A 23,240-nucleotide genomic window follows, 5' to 3' on the forward strand; every position below is an offset into this window, starting at 1 on the left:
CCTGTGGCTCAATGGGTCAGTGTGGCTGGCTGTATAATATACACACATAAGCACAGATATACATAAATGCACACACATAGAGGAGAAGGTAAGTGAGAGGACATGTACAATATAGCTGTGTACAACTTGCACAAATGTGACATAGATTAATTTCTGTCTTCCTTATATGTAGAGTCTGTAAGAGTGAGTCACACTTGTGTCAACAAGCTGATGACTCTCCTTCCCTGTGGCGTACGACTGCACTGCTGCTGCCTTCGTTATCTCATCTGGTGCAAAAATCTGTTGCGTTTATTTCTTTTTTGATACAGAAGGCACTAAATGTCGCGGAGGGAGGGGAAAGCTTTGATCTTTCCAAACAGAGAGAGGCCAAGGCATTTTAATGCCTGAGTGCAGCAAGTCCAAACGGCGGGAAAAGTATAATAAACTAACTGCACAGTCCTATTATACATGTCTGATCAAAAGTCCCATTGTTCACTGGGGATTACTGTACTCCCAGGTATAGGATGGCAGGCGAAATCATTTGCTGTTTCTTTAACAATCCTCCATAATCTCTGCTTGTAGCGGCGCATCTCAGTTTGCCCAACAGTAGGACTGGCTCTGCTTATTCAGGGCATCGATTGGAATCACATACCAGTGGATATCAATGGGATATAAAAGATTCCTGGTTATTCTCCTTTGTTGAAGACTGCATACCCTTCAACATTTCTCCAATGAAAATAGGGACATCCTATGTATTATTATTATTATTATTATTATTATTATTATTATTATTATTATTATTATACTATTCATACCCCACCCATCTGACTAGGTTGCCCCAGCCACTTTGTATGGCCTCCAACATATATAAAAACATAATTAAACATTAAACAAATATCCCCTATACAGGGCTGTCTTGGGGGTCGAATAATTATGATCCCGGACACACAAAATCAAAACATGAAATATCAACGCCTTCCCTTCTTCTATTTCCATGGTTCATTTTACATATCATAAATCCCTGCACACGTTACAGAAACGATACCATTCAGTATTGCCATTGATATTTTAAGGATGTAAAAATGAGTACTTTAAATTGTAAAAATGACAATTTAATAAAGATTATATTAAAAAAAATATCAAAACATTAAATTCCTGGCTGCACGTTCTCCTGCCGCCGTGGAGATATTAGGATAAAACTTGCGTGTATGTGTTTTTGTTTTTTATGCAGCCGTAACCGTTCATCAACCCGAACCGCCCGAACCAACCTCGACCTCCCTTCGCCTGCCGAGTCCCAGCGGCAGCCAGAAGAAGCTGCGCTTTCTCAGCAAGCGGCAAAAGTGCGGGCAAAGGAACCTCCCCCGGCGGCTTCACTGCCCCGCACTGCACATGTGCAGACACTTGGAGGCACCGGAGCAAGGCGGGCGGAGGGCTTTGCACATGCCCAGAAGAACCGCCTCACCTTCCCTCCCTGTTGGGAGGCTTCTGCCGCTTGCCCAGCGTGAAGTTCGGCGGCCGCCCCCCCCCCTCGCCTCGTTGTCATGCCGACTCCTCGCCGCCGCCCCCTCGCCGCGTGAGCCGCCGGAGAGGAGCGCGCGCGGGTGTCCCACCCACCCCCGGCACATGCCCGCCTCCCGGCCGCCGGCAGGAGCAGCAGTTGCAATAGCAATAGCCGGGCATCACCCTCGCCTGCCGGGCGCTTCTGCCTCGGCGTGTTTTTCTCTTTCTCCGCCTCTAACAAAGGGATCGTCGGCGAGGGAGGCGGCCCCGCCGGCGCGGAATAAGCGAGGCAGCCCCCTCCCCACGCGACCACCCACCGACCCACCCCGGGCTATTGTTGCAGCTTCATCGGACGAGGGCCGGGAGATGGAAGATGGAAGGAGGCGACGGTGGGGTAAGGGAGTCCCGCCACCCGCGCCTTATTCATTCCCCCTTTCTTCGTGCGCCCTCGTAACGCGAGTCGCCCGTGGCTGAGTTTTGCTTTCTTACATAAATGGTGTCTGGGAACAGTTTCCTCTTTATGCGCTGCTTGGAGCTGCCGATGCAAAGCCGTCTCTCTCTCTCTCTCTCTCCCCCCCCCCCCAAATTCCCGCTGCTTTTGATGTGTGTGTAAGCGAGCGAATGAATGAGAGAGAGAGAAGGAAATATATAGGGCGATGCGCCTTGCGCTTTTACGCATTTATAGGGTGCTTTGGAAACTGTCGAGTGTTCTGTTGGCAACCGCGCCGGCGGCGTCTTCAAACGAGTTCCATTCCCAGGGGGCGCGGGTGGGTAGCGTGGCTTCTTTAGGCTGAGGGGAAAGGCACATCTCCAAATCCCTGCTCCTCTAAGACATCTGGATATAGCTGGAGAAGGCGGTCGGGTTTAGGCTGGCTTTCCTTCCAGGGTTGTTGTGAGGAAAAAGTGAGGCGCAGGGGGGTGGGGCTTGGAACCATGAGCACCACCACCTGAGCTCACCTGATGGCGAGTGACCTGTTTTAAAATACCGTAGTACATAGGTCGCCTGCTTTGAAGTCTCCTGCTAAAATCTGAGTTTTGCTCTGCAAGCTGTTCTGTGCTTGACCACCTCCACCCCGAAGCATGAGTTTAGTACTACTGCCCTACCTCGCAGGCTTGTTGTAAAGATTACTGGGAAGGTAAATGACGACGATGTTAATGTGAAGTGCATTTAACAAAGGTTGGGTGGTTTTGTTGGCTATGTTTATGCTCCGGAGGCTGGAGCTTCGTTATGTTACAGCAGAGCAGCAAAAGTAGCACGATATGACTGTGATTTCTCCCCCCCCCCCCGCCTCTTTTGATATTTAGCACCTGTGGATAAAAACTGCACAGGCCACTGGAATTATAATGGAAATGCTTCGACAGCCAAAACAAAGTTGCAAGTTGGCATGTTTTTGCATCTAATTTGCTTTGGTCGTCGCTTTGACTTTTGCTTCCTCCAGTTTTGTAACTTTGTTCTCTAGGGCTGCAATGCTTTTCCTGCTTAACCAGGAATAAATCCCACTGAACTCAATGGGACTTATTTTTCAGCGTGCATGTATTGGGACAGGGCCCTGTCCCTTTGCATTTTGCATAGCATCTAGATCTTTAGGCACATACCTACAACACTGGTAATTGTTAGGTTAACTGGGCTGTAGCCAACTTAAGTTCCACTCAGAGTTAACCCATTGAAATTAATAGACCTAAGTTATTAGCAATTTCAGCGGGTCTGTTCTGAGTGTGACTAATATTTGGATACTGCTCAGTGTATTTAGCTAATTAAAGGATGCATTTCTGTGTCTTGACATCTGGGCACACTCGGACCATACATCTTATAACTGCTGCAGGTCTTTGTCCCATATGGTCTTACTGCCCCCCCCCCCTAGTCATAGCTGCCAAGTTTCCCCTTTTCTCGCGAGGAAGCCTATTCAGCATAAGGGAAAATCCCTGTAAAAAAGGGATAACTTGGCAGCTATGCCCCTAGTTGGTTGACAGCCTGCATCTGTCCCAGTTCATTCTAATTATATGCAAAAGAGTGCTGTGAGAGAGGGAGAGAGACAGCTTTTCCGTTTCATCTGATTGCTTGAAACCTATTTTTAGTTCCAGAGATCAGGCTCAGTTTAACACATTGCAATGATGAACCTGGGGAATTTCCTGCAATAGCTCCCAAAAAGTCTGGACTACTTTAAATGCACTACTGTGAAAGAGAGAACTTTTGTTGAGGGTGGCCGTTGATGATTGGAAGAAGTATTAAGCGCTGCAGCCGTACAGCTGGCTTAGGCGTGACTTTCGGTCATGCGTTCTTGACTTAAGGGAGACATCTTTCCCCACGAGCAACTCAAGGCTGTTCTCAAAAGAACTGTCTTGTGAAGGGGGATTTCGGACCTTCCTCGGGTTTTTTAAATAAATGATTCTCCAGTTTTTTCTTTTACAGAAACAAGGGGGGGGGGGAATCACTGGCTGCATTTTGTCCACTGGCTGAGCAAGACTCCTATATCAATTTATAACCCATCAAATGGAACACAGCCATTGCCACCTGCTAGCGTTTGGTGGGATTCTTAAATATCCAGTGGATGGGGATTTGTGGCTTCCTATTGCATGTCCGTGAGGATGTGTTTAGCAATGTGTGTCTGCCCTTTTGTAGTGGAACCCCAGTGCAAGACATGGAGAGCTCTGGCCAACATGCTGGCAGTGTCAAGTATGCAGTGATTCAGTTTGGCTACCATGACCTGGGTTTGCCTTTCCTCTCTTCCAGTCTTCTGCCTAGATACATGTTTGGTCCCACTGAGGTTAGCAGTGCACTTGATGCACTTGATTCAGAAGAAACCCTTAAATAATACTTGGAATTTATATAGCAGCACAGTGTGTGTCACATATGTTCTCTAGGTAGCCCTTGCCAAAGGCCTGCAGCAGTTTGTTCTGAGGTTTGCACCAGATCGGCAGCAGCGGCAGAAAAATAACAGCTGGACTCCCTGACAATCTTTTCTGTGCTTCCTAGCCGAGACCACACTGCCTTCCATATTATCGCTCCCTACGTCTGACCAGAAGATCCTCATAAAATTGCTTGACAGCACAGGAAGTCGCAAAGCAGGGTTGCCAGAACAGATCTTATTTAGGCTCTGAATGACTTCAGAGTTCCATTAACTTTTTAAAGGGAGAAGCCAGATTCCGATAATATCCGGCTCATTGCTGGAACTGATGAGATGTGGCTGCTAATGCGCTGGTGGAAGGAAAAGAAGGACAGCCAGCACCGAAAGCTCTGTGAGATACACCCATTTACCTAAAAGCTTAAAGTGACAAGGCAGTGGAATAAGTTTTGCAGAAGACTGCCTGCTTCAGAGGCAGCAGCAAATCGGCTGAAAAACACATTGGGCATCTTCAGCGCCACCACAAACTTCTGCGTGCTCAGAATCAAGTTTGTGGCCTTGCCTCTCGCTTATTTATTTATCTTCCCCCCCAATTGTTAATTCACTGAGCTATCTCGCTTTTTACGGTTTCATGCTGTTGAAACAGGCATCGTTAAGAGTTGAAGCATGGCTGCTATATATGCACCCAGACTTGGGACCTGATGGGATTATTAGGAGATGCTGCTGGGTTGATAGAGGACAAGGAGGTTCCCCTGTGGCCCAGTGTTGCCCCTCCAGAAATTGGGCAATGCTTGTATGGGAAGGAGCTGTAGCATGGTCCTGGGGGCATTTCATAAGAACAAAGGAAGCTGCCTTGAATCAAATCATTGGTCCATTTATCTGGTAGAGCTTTGTCTGCAGAAGGTCCCAGGTTCCATTCCTGGCATCTTCTGGTGAGGTTGGAAGAGACCCCGCTCTGCAATCCCGAAGTCATTGCTGTCAGGGTGGATAAAAATCAATGATCTTTCTAAAGGAAAAATATTTCTAAAAGATAGTTTTCAATTTAAGTTACATTATAGTCCAAAGGCTATTCATCAGGAAATAAGGATTTTTAAAAAAGTTTTTTATGTGTGCTAAAAACTTAGTCTAAGTTGTTGTTGTTTTTTTAAAAAATGTTTAACCACATCAGTTAACAAACCTGCGTACACTAGCATGTTATTGTTTTAGTTAAATAAATTGTTTAAATTGTTATTAAGGAAATGATTATTTTTCTCCTTCCAAGGGGAAAAGTTGTCCAAATATAAACAGTTAAACAGATATTGTATTATGTTAAAATAAACCAGAAGAGGAAGTTGAGAGAAGTCGCATGGGGGGAGGGGGAAACTGGGGAATGATATTATTGATATATAATGTGACATTTTGATGTTTAAAAATGTAAAACCCAATACTTTTTTAAAAACAAACAAATAGATTTAAATTACTAGTCAGTAAGACTTTATTTAAATCATTTTTTTACAGAGAGATTCATTTTTGCTGGTATAATCTTACTGTTTACAACCAGATGAAGGTTTCATTTTTGGAATAATTAATTTTCAGAGTAGTTTCTACAGTTATATATAAAAAATACTGATTTGGTTATGCTATTTGAAATACATAGACAGATAATTGTGAAATTATTGCAAGGTTTAATAAGTTAACTTGATATTTGGACAACCTTTCTGCTGCACTTTATTGGAAAAATAAGGAAAAGTTGGAGTTGGTTGAGAAATTAGCCAGGGTATACCCCAGAGGTTCCTAATTACAGTAGCTAATTACTGAGGACCCCCTATTTTTCAAAAGCCAAGCCACGGACCCCCTACTTTTGAAAACGTTGATAACTCTCTGGAAGATATCTGTGCAAAGCAATTTTTTGAAGAAAATGGGGGGTATCCCCTAATAAGCAAAGAATTTTAGGTATACTGAAAAAACAGACCATAAAATTTGTTATACAGGGGTACCTCGGAAGTTGAACGGAATCCGTTCAGGAAGTCCATCCAACTTCCAAAACGGATTCCGGATTGGCAGCGGGAAGCTCCTGCAGCCAATCGGAAGCTGCGGAAGTTGCGTCAGACGTTCAGGTTCCAAAGAACGTTTGCAAGCTGGAACACTCACTTCCGGGTTTGCGGCGTTTGGGAGCCAAAACGTTCGACTTGCAAGGTGTTTGGGATCCAAGGTATGACTGTATTACCACATATTGCCTATCCCCAGGCAGTCAGAAAAACTTGTCTCCATTGCTCCGCTACAACTGAATTAAAAAAAGCAATTGTGTCCCTAACTTGCAAGTGTTCTGTATGCAGAAGTATTTTTATATGAGAGTATTCAAACATGCTAATCCTTACTTGCAATCCAAGATGGTACATCTTAGCAAAACTTGAGCCATTCTCAAACGACCTTGGAGTCTACTAATCATTCCAGTGAGTATCCCCATTATTTTTGAAAGAGAGAGTTGCTGTGTCAGAACTTGGTACCAGTATATCATCTTTTTAACATGTGCCAGATTGTGATGTGTCCAGATGTGCTGTTGGGTGGAGGGAAATGGTGCCTATCTCCCAGACGATCTGGTATGCTTTGACTGTGTATACATAAGAATAGAAAAATGTGGTTTAAGAGATTTGTAGGTCAAGCTTACACATGTTTACTGAAAAGTAAGCCTTGGTGAGTTCAGCCCTAGAAAGTGCGCATAGGATTGCTGTATAAGTTGTGCAACTAATAATTGCAGAGCATTTTGCTGAAGAGCAAGGTAGTGAGAGGTGTCCGTATGTTTGCCATTGCAAAAATAATTCCCAAACCTCTGTCTCTGTGTGTTTGTTTGTAAGAGAGAAAGAGGGAGATAAGCAAGGAACTTGCTTTGCAGGGTGTTCAAGGTCAGACTGCTTTTTTTTTTTAAATCCCACTCCCGCTTTGAGATGAGCATTGCCAGTGGAATGTGTCACAGTGAACTGAACATGTTTTTTTTCTCTATTTTTGTTTGCAGGAAGAAGCATTTATTTGGGTTAACGGTGCATCGGCTCATTCTCAGAGTGTTGCCAAGGCCAAATATGAGTTTTTATTTGGTGGATCAGAAAATGAAAATATTTCAGAATCTGGTAAGCGGGTAAGCGTTGATCATTTCCCAAGGGCTGACTCTTGGGTGCAAGATTGTGCACTCCTTCAGTACTGGAAATATATATATATATATATATTGCTTAAGTTGGACATATTGGTGTTGACACATCCTTGATCTGAAATTAAGGCAGGTATAGGAAAGGGAGCTCCTGGTCTTTCATCTGTGGTTATGATTGCCTCCCTTCATTTCCTCTACATAAGCCAAGAATGGAGACATCATGTTTTGACTCCATCTCCAGTGGCCTGGGAAGGTGGGAATTGTAGTCTAATAACAGCTGGAGGGCCACCTGCCTTAGAAGTCTCCTTGGCAATTCACACCACCTTGGATGAGCAGTGAGTGGATCTACTGGAAATCTGATGCTTCACACCCAGAAAAGTCCCCAAGGCAAATTGATTGGGTGAAACCCCAATCTGGATATATGATATGGCAGTAGGACAACCAGCTCCCACCCAATAGTTTGTATCCTGCCTTCCGACAACCAGCTCCCACCCAATAGTTTGTATCCTGCCTTCCTACAAGGGTCATATGAATTTACCTGAATCTAGCTTTTGGAGGGCAGTGGCCATGGTCCACAGATGGGGTAGAGATCAGGCTCTAGACTAGGCAGTCAAGAATAAGAGGGCCAGAAGGAGGTGCAAAGCTGAAGCCAAACAGAAGATCTAGATCAGGCATCCCCAAACTTCGGCCCTCCAGATTTTTTGGACTACAGTTCCCATCATCCCTGACCACTGGTCCTGTTAGCTTGGGATCATGGGAGTTGTAGGCCAAAACATCTGGAGGGCCGCAGTTTGGGGATGCCTGATCTAGATTCAAGGCAACAATGGAGGACATGAGGGAGCCAGAACCAAACACAAGGTCAAAGGCAGGCATGGGTTCACTATTGACTTATTTATTTATTGCACAAATTTATATAGAGTGGTACCTTGGTTTATGAACTTAATCCATTCCGGAAGTCCGTTCTTAAACCAAAGCGTTCTTAAACCAAGGCGTGCTTTCCCATAGCAGCGGGGGACTCAGTTTACAAATGGAACACACTCAACAGGAAGCTGAACATGTACTGCTTTCAAGGCACAGTTCACAAACCAAAACACCTCCTTCCGGGTTTGCAGCGTTCTTAAACCAAGTTGTTCATAAACTAAGCTGTTCTTAAACCAAGGTACCATTGTACCGCTTAACATAAAATGTCAAAGTGGTGTGCAACAAAGGATAAGGACAGAGTAAAATTCTGAATCAATTGCATGAATCAATAGTACTCCAACAGCTGGGACCACACTTAAGTCTCTTAAGCATCGGAATGTGAGAGGAGCCTCCTGGATCAACATTCTGGGTCTATCCAGTTCAACATCCTGTTCTCACAGTGGCCAACCAGATGCCTCTGTTAAAAACTGCCGGGAGAATCTGAGCTTAGCAGCACTCCCCCCCCCCTGTGGCTTCCAGCAACTGGTATTCAAGAGCATTAATGCCTCTGGTTGTGGAAGCTGAGAATTTGGAGAGTCAGCTGACCATATTCAAGCTGGGAGATCAGCTGACTCTCTCTTCAGTTAGAAGCTGCAACCTATTTTGCCTGGCTTCTTGAGGATCCAAAATAGTGGTGTCACAGAAGGTAGGGTGCTGGAAACTAGCTGCCGGTCCCATGTCTCTCCTCCTCCCCTGCAGCACATTAATGCTTAGCTGAACACATGCAATGCTTTCGTTTTACTGTGCACTTCCTATCCCCTGTTGGAAAACTATTGGTGGTCAGTATTGGAGGCAGTGCACAGTAACAGGACCTTGTTTTGCAAATTGTGTTAAGCTGGAGGAGACTCTTGAGAGTCCCATGGACTGCAAGAAGATCAAACCTATCCATTCTTCAGGAAATCAGCCCTGAGTGCTCACTGGAAGGACAGATCCTGAAGCTGAGGCTCCAATATTTTGGCCACCTCATGAGAAGAGAAGACTCCCTGCAAAAGACCCTGATGTTGGGAAAGATTGAGGGCACTAGGAGAAGGGGACGACAGAGGGTGAGATGGTTGGACAGTGTTCTTGAAGTTATGAACATGAGTCTGACCAAACTGTGTCAGTGGAAGACAGGAGTGCCTGGTGTGCTCTGGTCCATGGGGTCATGAAGAGTCAGACACGATGGTGGTAGAGAAGAGAAGGTGGTAGAACATTGGGTGTAATAAGCTTATGTCTCTTGTTACACTCAATGGTTTGTGAAGCCCACAAACCCTGGAGGTAATACCAGGGTCTGTGTGGGCATACTGCAGCAAACGATCACTTCCATACTTTTCCAGAGAGTTGGATGACTGTATTCATAGAATCATAGAGTTGGAAGAGACCACAAGGGCCATCCAGTCCAACCCCCTGCCAAGCAGGAAACACCATCAAAGCATTCCTGACAGATGGCTGTCAAGCCTCTGCTTAAAGACCTCCAAAGAAGGAGACTCCACCACATTCCTTGGCAGCAAATTCCACTGTCGAACAGCTCTTACTGTCAGGAAGTTCTACCTAGAGCCGGCCCTGCAGTTAATTGTGTGTTTGCTACTGCTAATGCACCCAAGTTTTCCACACCTCTGAGAGATGTTTTTCCTCATCAAAATGCTGTTCTCTCTTTGCCCCCAGTTAATCCAGATTTACTAGTTCCATGATGGTTTTTTAAAAAATAATAAATTCTGCGGAAATAGGAAAATAATATGGGGCACCATTTAGGTGAGGGTGATGTGGTATTGATGCTACACAAAACTTGCAGGAATGAGCAGTCCTGAGCCTATAGCTGTGTCCACAGTAAACTGCAGCGTGGAAGTGCCCTTGGACCACAGTCATTTCCCCTGCACATTGGGCAGGGGTTTTAAATACTGTATTGGCCCGAATATAAGCCGCACCCAAATATAAGCTGCACCTTTAAAATTGGAGGGGGGAAAAGCAGAAAAAAAACGGAAAAATACCCGAATATAAGCCGCTCCATTCCTCGCTGCTCCTGGCTGCGTACTGGGGTGGGTGCGGGTGGGGTGCTGTGTTGCCGGCGGCCTTTCCCCTTCATCGCTCTCTCCCTTCCTGGCCTTGGGGGTGAGGACGGGATTACGCACGGGGCGGGCACCGCTTGGCCATGCTCCTGGCGCTGTTTGCTGCGCGCTCCTGGCTGCATACCGTAAGCTTGCGAATATAAGCTGCACTTTTCACGGTCGGAATTTGGGGGGGGAAGTGAGGCTTATATTCAGGCTAATATGGTAATTCTAGGTGGTGGTTTGTGCCTGTGTTTGCACATTAGGCTAATTTTGGCAGACCTGGGGAAGAAGGTTCTCTCTCACCCAGTCCTCCCATCCTCGCTTTTTTAGGAAACAGAAGAAAGAGGAAAACTAAAGGAGCTTTTATTCGGAGCGATGGGAGAAGAAAGGGGCCATTGATTCATTAGTGAAAGTTCCCAAGCGTTGGTGTTTCAAGTGAGGAAAACTCTTGAAGTGCCTCATAAGAAACATTTACTGGCTTGTAGAACTTGGCTCGTGTCAAGAAGGGTTGTTATTTTTAAATTAAAAAACCCTCATATTTGTTTATGGAACAGTCTTTATTTAAGAAACCCAGAGTATTGCTCACATTGGTAGTGCGGCCATCATAGCATTCAATCCACATAATCTCATGGTGGAGGTGAAAAGAGATATGATTAGATTACTTAACAGAAGAAGGTATGCCAACTAACTAAAGAACCTGTAGTCAGTCACCTGCCTCTTAGCGGATTAACTGTTTTTTTTCCGTATGAGCCAAACAATATAGATGTCAAAGAGAAAAACAACTTCCAGACTTTTAGAAGACATCTGAAGGCAGCCCTGTTTACGGAAGCTTTTAATGTTTAATAGATTATTATATTTTAATATTCTGTTGGAAGCTGTCCAGGGGAAACCCAGCCAGATGGGCGGGGTATAAATAATAAATTATATTATTATTATTATTATTATTATTATTATTGTGCAATAAACTTGCAACTGCAGAAAGGACTTTATGGTCTGAAAATAGAGACTATGTATGTACTTTTCTAACCCAATATAATCTTTAATAAAAACAATTTTAAAAGAAAACTTAATAAACCAAAGCTCTCACTTTGCAAGAGAGGGGATCTATATTTATTTCATGTTCTTTTACAGTAACACGCTAGCACTAATGCAGCCCAGAAAGAAAATTAAAGGTGTACCATCAACTTTGACTTCCACCAATAAAAATTACCCCTCACCCACCAATTAATCAAATGAAGTTTGGTTTGATTAATTTACTAGCTGAACTGATTAACTGCTTAAGGACCCCCCCTACCCAATAGTATCTCATTGACTTACAGGTGATTGGGGGGGGGCTATATATCCATGGCTAGACGTAGACTGCTATTATGAATTCTAATATCTATACCACTGAAATTCACTATTTGCTTCAGGACTGATTCTAAACTCAAGCCAATGTGCTTGAATTGTGGCTAGGTATGTGTAAAAGGTAAAGGTAAAGGGACCCTTGACCATTAGGACCAGTCGCAGACGACTGGGGTTGTGGCGCTCATTTTGCTTTACTGGCCGATGGAGCCAGCGTTTGTCCGCAGACAGCTTCCGGGTCATGTGGCCAGCATGACTAAGCTGCTTCTGGCGAACCAGAGCAGCGCACGGAAACACTGTTTACCTTCCTGCCAGAGCGGTACCTATTTATGTACTTGAACTTTGACGTGTTTTCGAACTGCTAGGTTGGCAGGAGCTGGGACCGAGCAATGGGAGCTCATCCCGTCGCAGGGATTCGAAGCGCCGACCTTCTGATCGGCAAGCCCTAGGCTCTGTGGTTTAGACTACAGCGCCACCCGCGTCCCTTAGGTACGGTATGTGTACATATCTCTATATATTTCCTTCTCCATACCGAATGCCATAAAGTATGCCATCTTAATACACCTCCGCTGCTACAGTTTTTTAAGTGGTGATCTGTGCACTGCAGCCTGTGCCAACCTGCAGCCAATCCAGATATTTTGGATTGCAATTCCCAACTGCCCTATGCTGGCTGTGGCAGAGTTTGGGGTCTCATATTTCAACGGGTGCTCTGTGCGATGCCAAAACCTGGCGCCCTCACTTCTCTCTATCCATTCTAAATCATAGTTGCAGTGCCCCCCAAGGCTCTGTGCCCAGTGTGACTGAACTGGTCTGGCCCCCCCTAAATCCACTCTGGTCCTGGCTGGGGCTGATGGGAGTTTGGTCTAAGCAACAGCTGCAGCGGTCACATATTCCCCACCCAGGGGCATCCATTCCCCCCTCAAATTTAGGTCCCGGAGAAGGAGATAAATCTCCAAATGGCAGATCTACTAGATAACTCAACATTATCAACACCCAAAGAGGAAACTGTCAGCCAGGGACTTTTCTGTAAAAGCTAAATGCCACAATAAATCTTCTGATCCCTAAGATGCCATGGTGTTTTGTTTTGTTTTTAAAGTTTTTTTTAACAAGCCGTCCCTCAAAGGCAAAAATGGGGATGAAATAGGGAATGCCAGTTATTTATGATAGATGTCTGCTGGAGAAATGAGCTGTATGCTACTGTGGTCGTCGTTAGCAGAAAAACTTTAGTAGTTTCACCCGGAACAACAAGCTGCGTGACAGCTTTGCGAGGAGGAAATTTCTGTTTTCGAGTTTCTTTTTCATTGGACCTGAAACGGATGCATCTTCTCCTTCAATCTTGTATCATGAAGGTCCTGCAAGAATCCCAAAGACTTAGAACTTTCATTTGTTATTAGCCTCCCGGCTTAATTTTCTGATCGGTTTTAATCTGCAATTAATTCTTTAATGTGATTAGCTGCACTGATTATTTGATTAAAACTTGGAGCTCTGCTTATTAAGGTTTAGCCATGAAAATATTTGCTCAGTTACTGCCAAAGAGTTTAAAGAGGCATGTGATTAAGAAGGGCATGGTGTTCTCTAAATATGTGATCCTACCTCCCCAATATGATTCCCCCCCCCAATTTAAAAAATGAGTATGCCACCTGCAGACATTTGAGTTGTCAGAAAGGTCCCTTATGAATTAGCACAAAGTATCCTATGCTGTTCTGGCTTTGCAAAAATGACGAGTTAATTCGCCAGCAAAAACCCAGAAGCAAAGTTTGTGCACATGTTTTAAATTTGTTTTTGGTTGTCATTTTCTTTAGGGCCCACTTGCTTCCACACAGGCCTCAAGTTTAGAGCTGCAAGCATTCCTCAGTAGCTCTATCAAAGCTTTATATGACCAGTGAAGGTCAATTTTAACTGGTGAGGCTGTGAATTGAGAAGGTGGGGCCTTTGCACAGTCGGGCAGTACTGGGGTGGCGCATAACTGCCAAGTTCCTGCCGGAAAAATAAGGGATCGGCAGACTGGAAGTCGCGCTGCGGCCATTTTGGAACTGGGCAGAGCAGCATCAGAAGTCGCTTCTGAGCATGCTCCGCCCAGTTCCAAAATGGCCACCGCACCAGAAATCGCTTCTGCGCATGTCCAGAGACTCCAGACATGCGCAGAAGGAGCCTCCCCTGGCCGGTAAGTAAACTGGGAAAAAACAAAAATCCGTTTTTCCAGCTCGGAACGGCTGAAAAAATGGGGGTTTCCCGGGAAATACGGGAGACTTGGCAGCTATGGGTGGCGGCGCTTCGACATCGAAAAGAGGACACATCTTCGCAAATGCTCACTTAGATGTATAGATACAACTTTATTCATAATTGCTAGAATTTCGATAAAAAGACAATACAACTTGCGACAGTGGGAGAAAATAAGCAAAGTGGTTTCTATTAAGGCGCTGTTGGTGGGCACCTTCAACACAGCTTGTTCTCCCTTCTTATGGTTCTTTGTCTCTGAAACAGACTTGGGCCACACACTCATTTGGCTGTTATTTTGATTTTACTTATTACTGACGTCTCCACCATCTGGCTCTTGACTGTTTTCACACACTACTAAACACATCCTGTAGAATTCTACCCGTCATATTTTATTTGCACAATCGGAATAAATTTTGGGAACCCAAAAGTCGTGTGGAAAAATATGACTTTTGAGGCGCCCGGCTCACAAATGGCACCTACCGGTAGGTATCCCGCTTTGGCGACTGTAAGCCTGGTTTAAGGAGCCATTTGGCGCCTAGCTTATATATCTGAGTTTCTAACACTGGATACAGGATTTAAAATGCACCAAAAATATATAGCACATAATTGACAGAGAGAGATAATAAAAAGGACAAATCGTACTGAACCATATGAATAGTTGAACACCAATATGGGCTTCTTGTTGTACCCTATGACCCCGGTTAAGAGCTAAGTGTCTGGGTGAATAGAAACATCTTCCCCCAGTCTCACTATTTCTCATATCCCCATTTTCTCCTCTCCTGCCACCGCATGCCTCTTGCTTCAGTGAGCAACCCGACCACTGAATTCTGCGCCAGTGGACGTTTCCAGATGGAACCTTTTCCTTCATATTTTCTCCCTTTCCTAATGTTTTATTTCTCTCTCCTCTCTCCTTTGCTTGTCAGACTGTTGTTGTTTTTGGTGGGTTTTTTTTTTTGTGTGTGTGTCTAGTTGACACTACCAACAGAAACAGAGCATCTGCGTCCTAGCAGACTTGCTCTTTCAAGGGCACTTGTTTCAGGGTTCAAGCTATCTACCTTCACAGTAAAGGTAAAGGGTAAAGGGACCCCTGACCATTAGGCCCAGTCGTGACCGACTCTGGGGTTGCGGCGCTCATCTCACGTTATTGGCCGAGAGAGCCGGCGTCAAGCTTCCAGGTCATGTGGCCAGCATGACAAAGCTGCTTCTGGCAAACCAGAGCAGCACACGGAAACACTGTTTACCTTCCCGCTGTAGCGGTACCTACCAGTATTTATCTACTTGCACTTTGAGGTGCTTTCGAACTGCTAGGTTGGCAGGAGCAGGGACCGAGCAATGGGAGCTCACCCCATTGCGGGGATTTGAAACTTCTGATCGGCAAGCCCTAGGCCAGGGGTCCCCAAACTTCTGCCGCTGAGGGCCGATTGCGCTGTGGGCCAGAGCATGTGGGATCGCGCGCCCATATGTGTGCACACACGCAATTTCTGACGCACTTCCAGGTCACCGGAACACCGGAAATAGCTTGTGCACATGTGCATGGGCCTCCTCTGGCCCAGAAGTGCGCTGGAAATGACGCATGCGCACAAGCTATTTCCGACGCTCTGGTGGCCCGGAAGTGGGCAGCTGTGCCGTGCTGCTCAGTTAAGAGCGGGCGGCAGGGGTTGCTGGGGGCTGCATAAAAGAGCCTTAGTTTGGGGAAGCCTGCCCTAGGCTCTGTGGTTTAACCCACAGCGCCACCCGCGCTTCACCGTACCTTCACAGTAGTTGGGAGAAAATAGTGTTTTGTGTGCTTGTGCTTCAGACACTTAATTTTGACTGCCTAATCCTATGTGTGTCCACTTAGCCCCACTGAATTCAGTGGGACTTACAGAAGATTAGAGCCCTATTACTGGGATTTTCTCCCTGTAGCAAAGTAATTCTGTCCATAAGGTGAATGCTGCGAAGTGGCACCTCTAAAGTAGCTAATGAGCCCTTTTGCCCATCTCCACCCCGCAGTATATTTTCCATTGGAGATGTTGTGGTTTTATATAACACAGATTTTAATATGTGTGATAGGCTCCATAACCATGTTTATGATGCTGAACGACTGCAAAAAGGGATGCCCTATGTACCATCAATTTTTCAGGATAGCGTGATTATCTGCAAAGCTACCTCCCGTGTACTTAACCGTATGTAGACCACTTCCCGCTCCTCCCATATAAACTGTGGTTTTGTCTCAAATGGCACGGTTGCTGGAGTGGCAGCCTCGCCCCATTCCGGAGGTGATGATTTCTTTGTCACGAGCAAATGGGTTGGAACAAATCCTGAAAAGGTTTGTCAGGAGAGCTGCAGGATTATTGTAGCCAATCATTATAGAGGGATTTGGTTATTTGCAGCTTGGCTAATGGGATGTATGTGTGTGTGTTTACATTAATATATTAATGCAAATCGTTTTACTCTGATTGGTTACGTCTCACTGAGGAGCTTTACTGCAACACTCAGAATGCTGTTGAGAATTCCGGCCTCTCAAGCAGTTGGGGAAATGGCTTCAAGAGGTCATGGCTGCCTCCCTCCTCTTTTCTAAAACATATTCTTGGGTTTGGGGAATGGCACTCACACCTGATTCAGGAAGTGGCTATAGAAAATGGAAGGAAGGAAGCATTGCATTTTCTCTAGGAGGCTTCGTTTGGTCCAAATCGAGTATACATTTCCAGAGTTAACACTGAATACATTACTTCTGGTAAATGAGCCACCATAGCTGCTAGAGGGCCGTGAAAATTTGTGTCCCGGGCTTTTTAGACTTGTCTACCCATATGCTCTCTGAAACCAAAGGGGCAACATATTGGTTGCCAGATGTGAAATAACTGGCATTATTTCCAGCTCTCCCTTCCCATTAAACACTTTGTAGCCCAAAGCAGCACGCAGGGGCGTAGCTAGCTGCTCTGGCACCCGGAGCGGTGGGGGCGGGGCGAGCCGCCCATGGGGGCACCGTACAGGGGTGTTGCGGTGATCCGTGCACGGGGCCCCCACATCGATCCGCCCAGGGGGGCAGCACAGTGAGCTGTCCCACAGAGTCCGCTTTGGCTTAGACTCACTCTGACCCATTTTTTGGTATATAAATTTTCCCTTGGCTTTTTTGCTGGCCCATGTACCCTGTTTCTCATATTTTAAGACATACCCATAAAATAAGCCATAGCAGGATTTTTAAGTATTCAAGGAATATAAGCCATACCCCAAAAATAAGACATAGTGATAGGTGCAGCAGCAATGCTGGCTGCGGCAGGAGGAGGAGGGAAAAAATAAGACATCCCTTGAAAATAAGCCATAGTGTGTTTTTTTGAGGAAAAAATAAATATAAGACGTGTCTTATAATATGAGAAACACGGTAGGGGCTACTACTAAAATGAGGCTGCATTTTAAGCTGTATTTTAAGCCGTATTTTAATTAACTGTTGTTGTTTTTCTACCGTATTACGTTTTATTGTAATTCATATTTGGTGTTAGCCGCCCTGAGCCCATCCCTTACCAGGGAGGGCGGGGTATTTATTATTATTATTATTATTATTATTATTATTATTATTATTATTATTATTATTATGTGTACTCTGGTCTGGTTACTTACGAGGAGAAGCAATGAGCTTTTAATGGCTCACAGTATGGCCTAGTTCTCAAGTTGCATGATGCCATAGTTAAAAGCAAACCATGGTTTACTGTGACTGCAAAGCATGCTACTGAAAAATTATTGTGCTTATCCGCTGCTTCTGCTTCTGCTGTTGTCATCTTTTATTGTCAAAAGCCAGGATCATTGTCTGTTTCTCTCCAAACAAACAGCAAATGCTAAAACAAGAACAAACTTTGGTTACCACTCATGAGAGAGAAGCAAATAATGAGCCTGGGTTTGGACACGACAAGCCAACATCAGCGGGAGAAGAGCCAGTGAGAATTTTTCAGCAGCATGCCCCAGCATGTTTCTCATTTATAGTAAACCATAATTTGTATTTAACTATGGTTTATTGTGACATGTGAACCAGGCTAATTCAAGTATATTTTTGTGAAGTCATGAAGGAAAGATACATGTGTGTGTGTGTGTGTGTGTGTGTGTTTAAAAAAGAACATAGCTGATATTCTATGCTCAGTATTGTCTTTTGCACTTTTCCCTTTTGCTCCTACAAAGTCCTGGCATATACACTGCCCTGACTATCCTGAATTCTGTGTGCATAGTACGGGGGGTGGGGGTGGGGACACCCATATTGTAAAAAAAAATATTCAGACATAATATAAAAGCAGCAGACAAGCATGGTGAACTTGCTTTCATTTGTAAATCCATAAAAGAAAATGCTCAATTGTGGTGTGCCATCATTGATTGTGATCACAGCGATGCTGTGTCACTGGTATTAATGCACCGGAACTTCTTCTCCTTGCTTTTATCTGGTTTTTGCTTTATGATGATGCCTAACAAGGAATAAAATTAACTCTTGTTAATCATTAATGTCGGCTGCAAAAATCATATCCAGACAGTAGATCTTGATTTTTATTTAAAGAAAAGCTTACTGTAGCTATTCTGCTGCAAGCTGCTGAGGTGGACTCATCTTCAGCCATAGCTGGAATGAGACTGCAGTCCTTTCTCCAGTTTCATAATGCTCAGAATGCTACCATTTACATCACTGTGTGCAATGCAGGGCAACGGGCTGCTGCTGCTGCTGCTGCCGCCACCGCCAGGAAATTTGAAACTCTTCTGAAATCCAGTTGACTTAGAACGGCAGCAATTGAATTAAGCTTGCATCCTTATTAGATAAATTGATGATCTGTGTGTTTTCATTGACCAATGGGTAACTGCTGGAGCTACAGTAATCTCTGTGAGTAGTAGCCTCTGTTCAACAAAATTATATCTTATTTGTTCAGGGAGATGATAGGGATTTAGGGACACGCGCAAACTCACGCACCCACAAACGTGTGTGTAAAAGAGTACTCTCATTTTCCGGGGGTGGGGTTTTTTTTGGTGAATGTGCTTTGCTTCCCGAGCTAGTTTCCGGCATTCAGCCAAAGGTCTCCCTTTGGCTTTTTAACGTGTGGCATATAGATCATATTTATTCCGACGCTCAATTAAGTCTTTGGATTCTTAAAAGCCCCCGTCATCATGAAAGACGCCAGCTGCTTCCAGGCTATATTCGCTGCACCGGCTCAGCTTTCTCATGCATAAATGTGTTTACCAGAAAGAAATAAAACTTAAGTTGGGAGGGGGAAGAGATAGACAGACGGCAAAAGGGTTTACCTGCGGGGAAGGGAGATTTACCCAGTTCCCTTTGCAGCATGCATGATTTCCCTGCTTTTCCTCCATGGAGTAGCACCTAAAATACTGTAGCTGTGTCCCTTTTACAGGTCTTGTTTGTGAGGCAGTTATATTGGGCTGTCGGGTCGGGGAGGGTGGGTGAGTGGAGGATTGACGTGATATGCTCGTCGTTGAACAAGACATGATGCTGTGGGGCTGTGGGGCTTGATGGGAACGAGGGAGGAGTTTCTCTTAAAGAGCTTGGCACACTTTTTTAAAAAAGCTTTTTGTACCTGAATAGAACGAGGCACTCTTGGATGGGGAGCTTTTAAAGAAGAGAGTGGGCAGACTTTTAAAGAATAATCGCATTACTGCTAGCACAGCGAAGCCAGAGCACAGCTTTAATCCTCCCATAAGTTCATTTGCAAGTGAAATAATAAATTGAAAGTGAGGCTGGCTGGCATTTGCTCGTTGCTCCTGATTGACAAGTGGTAAACTGCCCAATTTTTTTTTTAATGCTACCATACATTTCAGCTATGGGTAATTATATCAGTGCTAAAACCTACTTAGTGCTGTCGAGTGTTTCATAGTGCTTCATATTGTTATTCTTACAACTACCCTGTAAGGTCGTATTATTCCCATTTTGCGCTAGGGTGGGCTGATGGAATAAGGCTGCTGTGTAAGTTTGTGGATGAGCCGTGATCCAAATCTGGAGCTTTAATGATTCATAGGTCAGCCTCTCAACCACAAGATTATATTGAAGAGGTGTTGAAAAGTGCCGACTGGTCAGGGTATCAAGTGGTATGAGTGGAGTCTCTAAATCTTACGACTTTGGTTTTGCTCTATCTCATATATTGCTTAGAGCAGCAGTTCTCAAATCTCATGGTTTTCTGGACCATTTAAAGATTGCCAGAGGGCTTGGCAGAACACTTCTTATACTCCCCACCCCCTTTAGTGCCATTGTCATAATAATAATAATAAAAAACCCCAGCTGTGTCTTATGGAACCAGAGCCCCTTTAACTGGTAAAAAGCTTTTTTGGGAAACAGTTGATTTTACCAGCACCATAAAATGGAAATAATGGGATCTAGGCCAGAGCCACTTTACCCTGCTTGATAAATCCAGTTCAGGTCAAAAGCCATTGATCCCTATTGTCGGAAAAAATAAGGCAAAGTAAAGTATTCTTGACTGTTCTTCCGCAACCTTTCATGGATCACCTGGTTGGACTGCCATTCCTACCAGAGGTCTGTAAACCACACTTTAGGAACCCAAGGACTGGACTTAGGGATTCCATGGTTATTGTGCAGAACAGATTTAGATCTGCACTAGCCCTTGAAGCCTCACCTCTATCCTGTGGTTTTCTCTTTTGGGTTTCCTCATTTCCTAACAGCAGAAGACTAAGCCACCCTGTTTCAGATACAGTCAGCTGGAGATTTTTTAATTGGCAGTGAAAATTCACCCGCAGCAGACAGGATGCAAAATTATATGGCCGCCCGAGTGGCCATTGTCTCACCATTGGTGATTGTGTCAGTGTGACCTCAGGTCCACTTGAATTGTTTCCTAAGCAACAATTGTTAAGTTGTCCTATAGGAGCTATTGGACGCATGGCTCTGGGATAAGGCAAAGGAAGCCACCTGTCAACAGAGCCAGTGTGGTGTAGTGGTTAAGAGCGGTAGACTTGTAATCTGGGGAACCGGGTTCGCTTCCCTGCTCCTCCACATGCAGCTGCTGGGTGACCTTGGGCTAGTCACACTTCTCTGAAGTCTCTCAGCCTCACTCACCTCACAGAGTGTTTGTTGTGGGGGAGGAAGGGAAAGGAGAATGTTAGCCGCTTTGAGACTCCTTCGGGTAGTGATAAAGCGGGATATCAAATCCAAACTCCAACTCCTCCTCCTCCTCCTCCTCCTCCTCCTCCTCCTCCTCCTCCTCCTCCTCCTCTTCTTCTTCTTCTTCTTCTTCTTCTTCTTCTTCTTCTTCTTCTTCTTCTTCTTCTTCTTCTCCTTCTCTTAGAGGCTTCTTCTTCTTCTTCTTCTCTTAGAGGCTCGGCCACTGAGCTATGAAGCAGGAATGCTCTACTTTAAATTTTGCTATGGCCCCACTAGGGCCTAGGTCTCACTAGTGTGGTAAACACAGGTGTTAAGCTGTACACATCTGACTGAAGGTTGAGGCATATGTGACTGAATACAGGTGAAACTCGGAAAATTAGAATATCGTCGAAAAGTGCATTTATTTCAGTAATGCGACTTATTATTATTATTATTATTATTTCTATTTTTACAAATGCTTTCTTTTGGAAATTGCACAGTGAAAAGGACCTAGGAGTCTTGGTAGACCACAGACTTGACATGAGTCAGTAGTGTGATGCAGCAGCTAAAAAAGCCAATGCAGTTCTGGGCTGCATCAATAGGAGTATAGCATCTAGATCTAGGGAAGTAATAGTACCACTGTATTCTGCTCTGGTCAGACCTCACCTGGAGTACTGTGTCCAGTTCTGGGCACCACAGTTCAAGAAGGATACTGACAAGCTGGAACGTGTCCAGAAGAGGGCAACCAAAATGGTCAAAGGCCTGGAAACTATGCCTTATGAGGAACGGCTTAGGGAGCTGGGTATGTTTAGCCTGGAGAAGAGAAGGTTAAGGGGTGATATGATAGCCATGTTCAAATATATGAAAGGATGTCATATGGAGGAGGGAGAAAGGTTGTTTTCTGCTGCTCCAGAGAAGCGGACACGGAGCAATGGATTCAAACTTCAAGAAAGAAGATTCCACCTAAACATTAGGAAGAACTTCCTGACAGTAAGAGCTGTTCGGCAGTGGAATTTGCTACCAAAGAGTGTGGTGGAGTCTCCTTCTTTGGAGGTCTTTAAGCAGAGGCTTGACAGCCATATGTCAAGAATGCTTTGATGGTGTTTCCTGCTTGGCAGGGGGTTGGACTGGATCATAGCTGCCAAGTTTTCCCTTTTCTCGTGAGGAAGCCTATTCAGCATAAGGGAAAATCCCTGTAAAAAAGGGATAACTTGGCAGCTATGGACTGGATGGCCCTCGTGGTCTCTTCCAACTCTATGATTCTATGATTGTAATAAAACAAATAGTTACAATAATACAAAATAAACATCACTATTACATTTCATTAATTACATTCCATTTATAATTGCCCCGCCTAACGACAAATAATTACAATTACAACAAATAAAGGCTTGACATGTCTTGCTTTGCATGTCATGCATCTATCTCATATATTGGTTTCACCTTTTAAGTTGCATTACTGAAATAAATGCACTTTTCGACGATATTCCAATTTTCCGAATTTCACCTGTAAGTACTGATCCATACAAGACATGAATGACAATATAAGTTATTTGCGCATTAAGCCAGATAGCAAGTGTTCCTCAGCCTTGTGCACTCTAGATTCCCCCTCCCCAAATATAGCTCCCCAACCTCAGCCCTAGGTTGGGGGAAGCTTGGCCTGAAGTGGAACTCTTCTCCCCTGAAACTCGTTCTTTGGCAAGCTGCTTCCTTCCTTTGCAAATTTCCAGACCTGAGCCCATGAGAGATGGGGAGAAATGTCTGGAATCCTGTTGGGTGGTGTTGGGAAGCATGTTGGAGGGAGGCGGGGGGGGGGAGGAGGAGAGAGTTTTTGAAGAAAAGCAGTGGAAGGGATTAGTGAGAAGACGGTTCTTTCTGAGTGTGTATGAGACTGTGCCAGCGAGAGCCTCTAACCCAGCCTAGACCCGTAAGTGGAACAGGGGCATCCCTCTGTGGTTGCCGTGGGCATCAGAACTACTCAAGGTGTCATTGAAGAGCCTAATGATGTTACAGACGGGAGCAAGGCCCCTCTTCTCCCACCTGGGGGAAGGCGATGGGCGGTGGCAAGCACACATTTGGGCAAGCCACCTAGCCTCTCCTTAAGCCATTGTTCCGTGGGTTACTGAGACGAAGGACACCGAACACTTAAGAACCATTATATGCAAGTGTAAAGATGATGCTGAACAATCTAGAAACTG

The 23,240-nt window shown here is 44.8% G+C and overlaps 1 protein-coding gene across 2 annotated transcripts in view; it reads left to right on the plus strand.

Moving 5' to 3' along the window:
- The first annotated feature begins 1,415 nt into the window (after nucleotides 1-1,415).
- Nucleotides 1,416-23,240, plus strand: part of LOC118097617 (PH and SEC7 domain-containing protein 3) — a 151,256-nt gene continuing 129,431 nt past the window's right edge. Inside the window, exons 1-2 of one of the 2 annotated variants that reach the window (XM_035140671.2) lie at nucleotides 1,416-1,873; nucleotides 7,315-7,426. In XM_035140671.2, the coding sequence (XP_034996562.2) occupies nucleotides 1,853-1,873; nucleotides 7,315-7,426 (133 nt within the window). In that variant the 5' untranslated portion in view covers nucleotides 1,416-1,852. Of the gene's footprint in view, nucleotides 1,874-7,314; nucleotides 7,427-18,401; nucleotides 18,826-23,240 lie in introns of those variants that run through there. The other variant, XM_035140672.2, reaches the window with a different exon arrangement.

Source organism: Zootoca vivipara, chromosome 16, assembly GCF_963506605.1.
Source record: "Zootoca vivipara chromosome 16, rZooViv1.1, whole genome shotgun sequence".
NCBI lineage: Eukaryota > Metazoa > Chordata > Lepidosauria > Squamata > Lacertidae > Zootoca > Zootoca vivipara.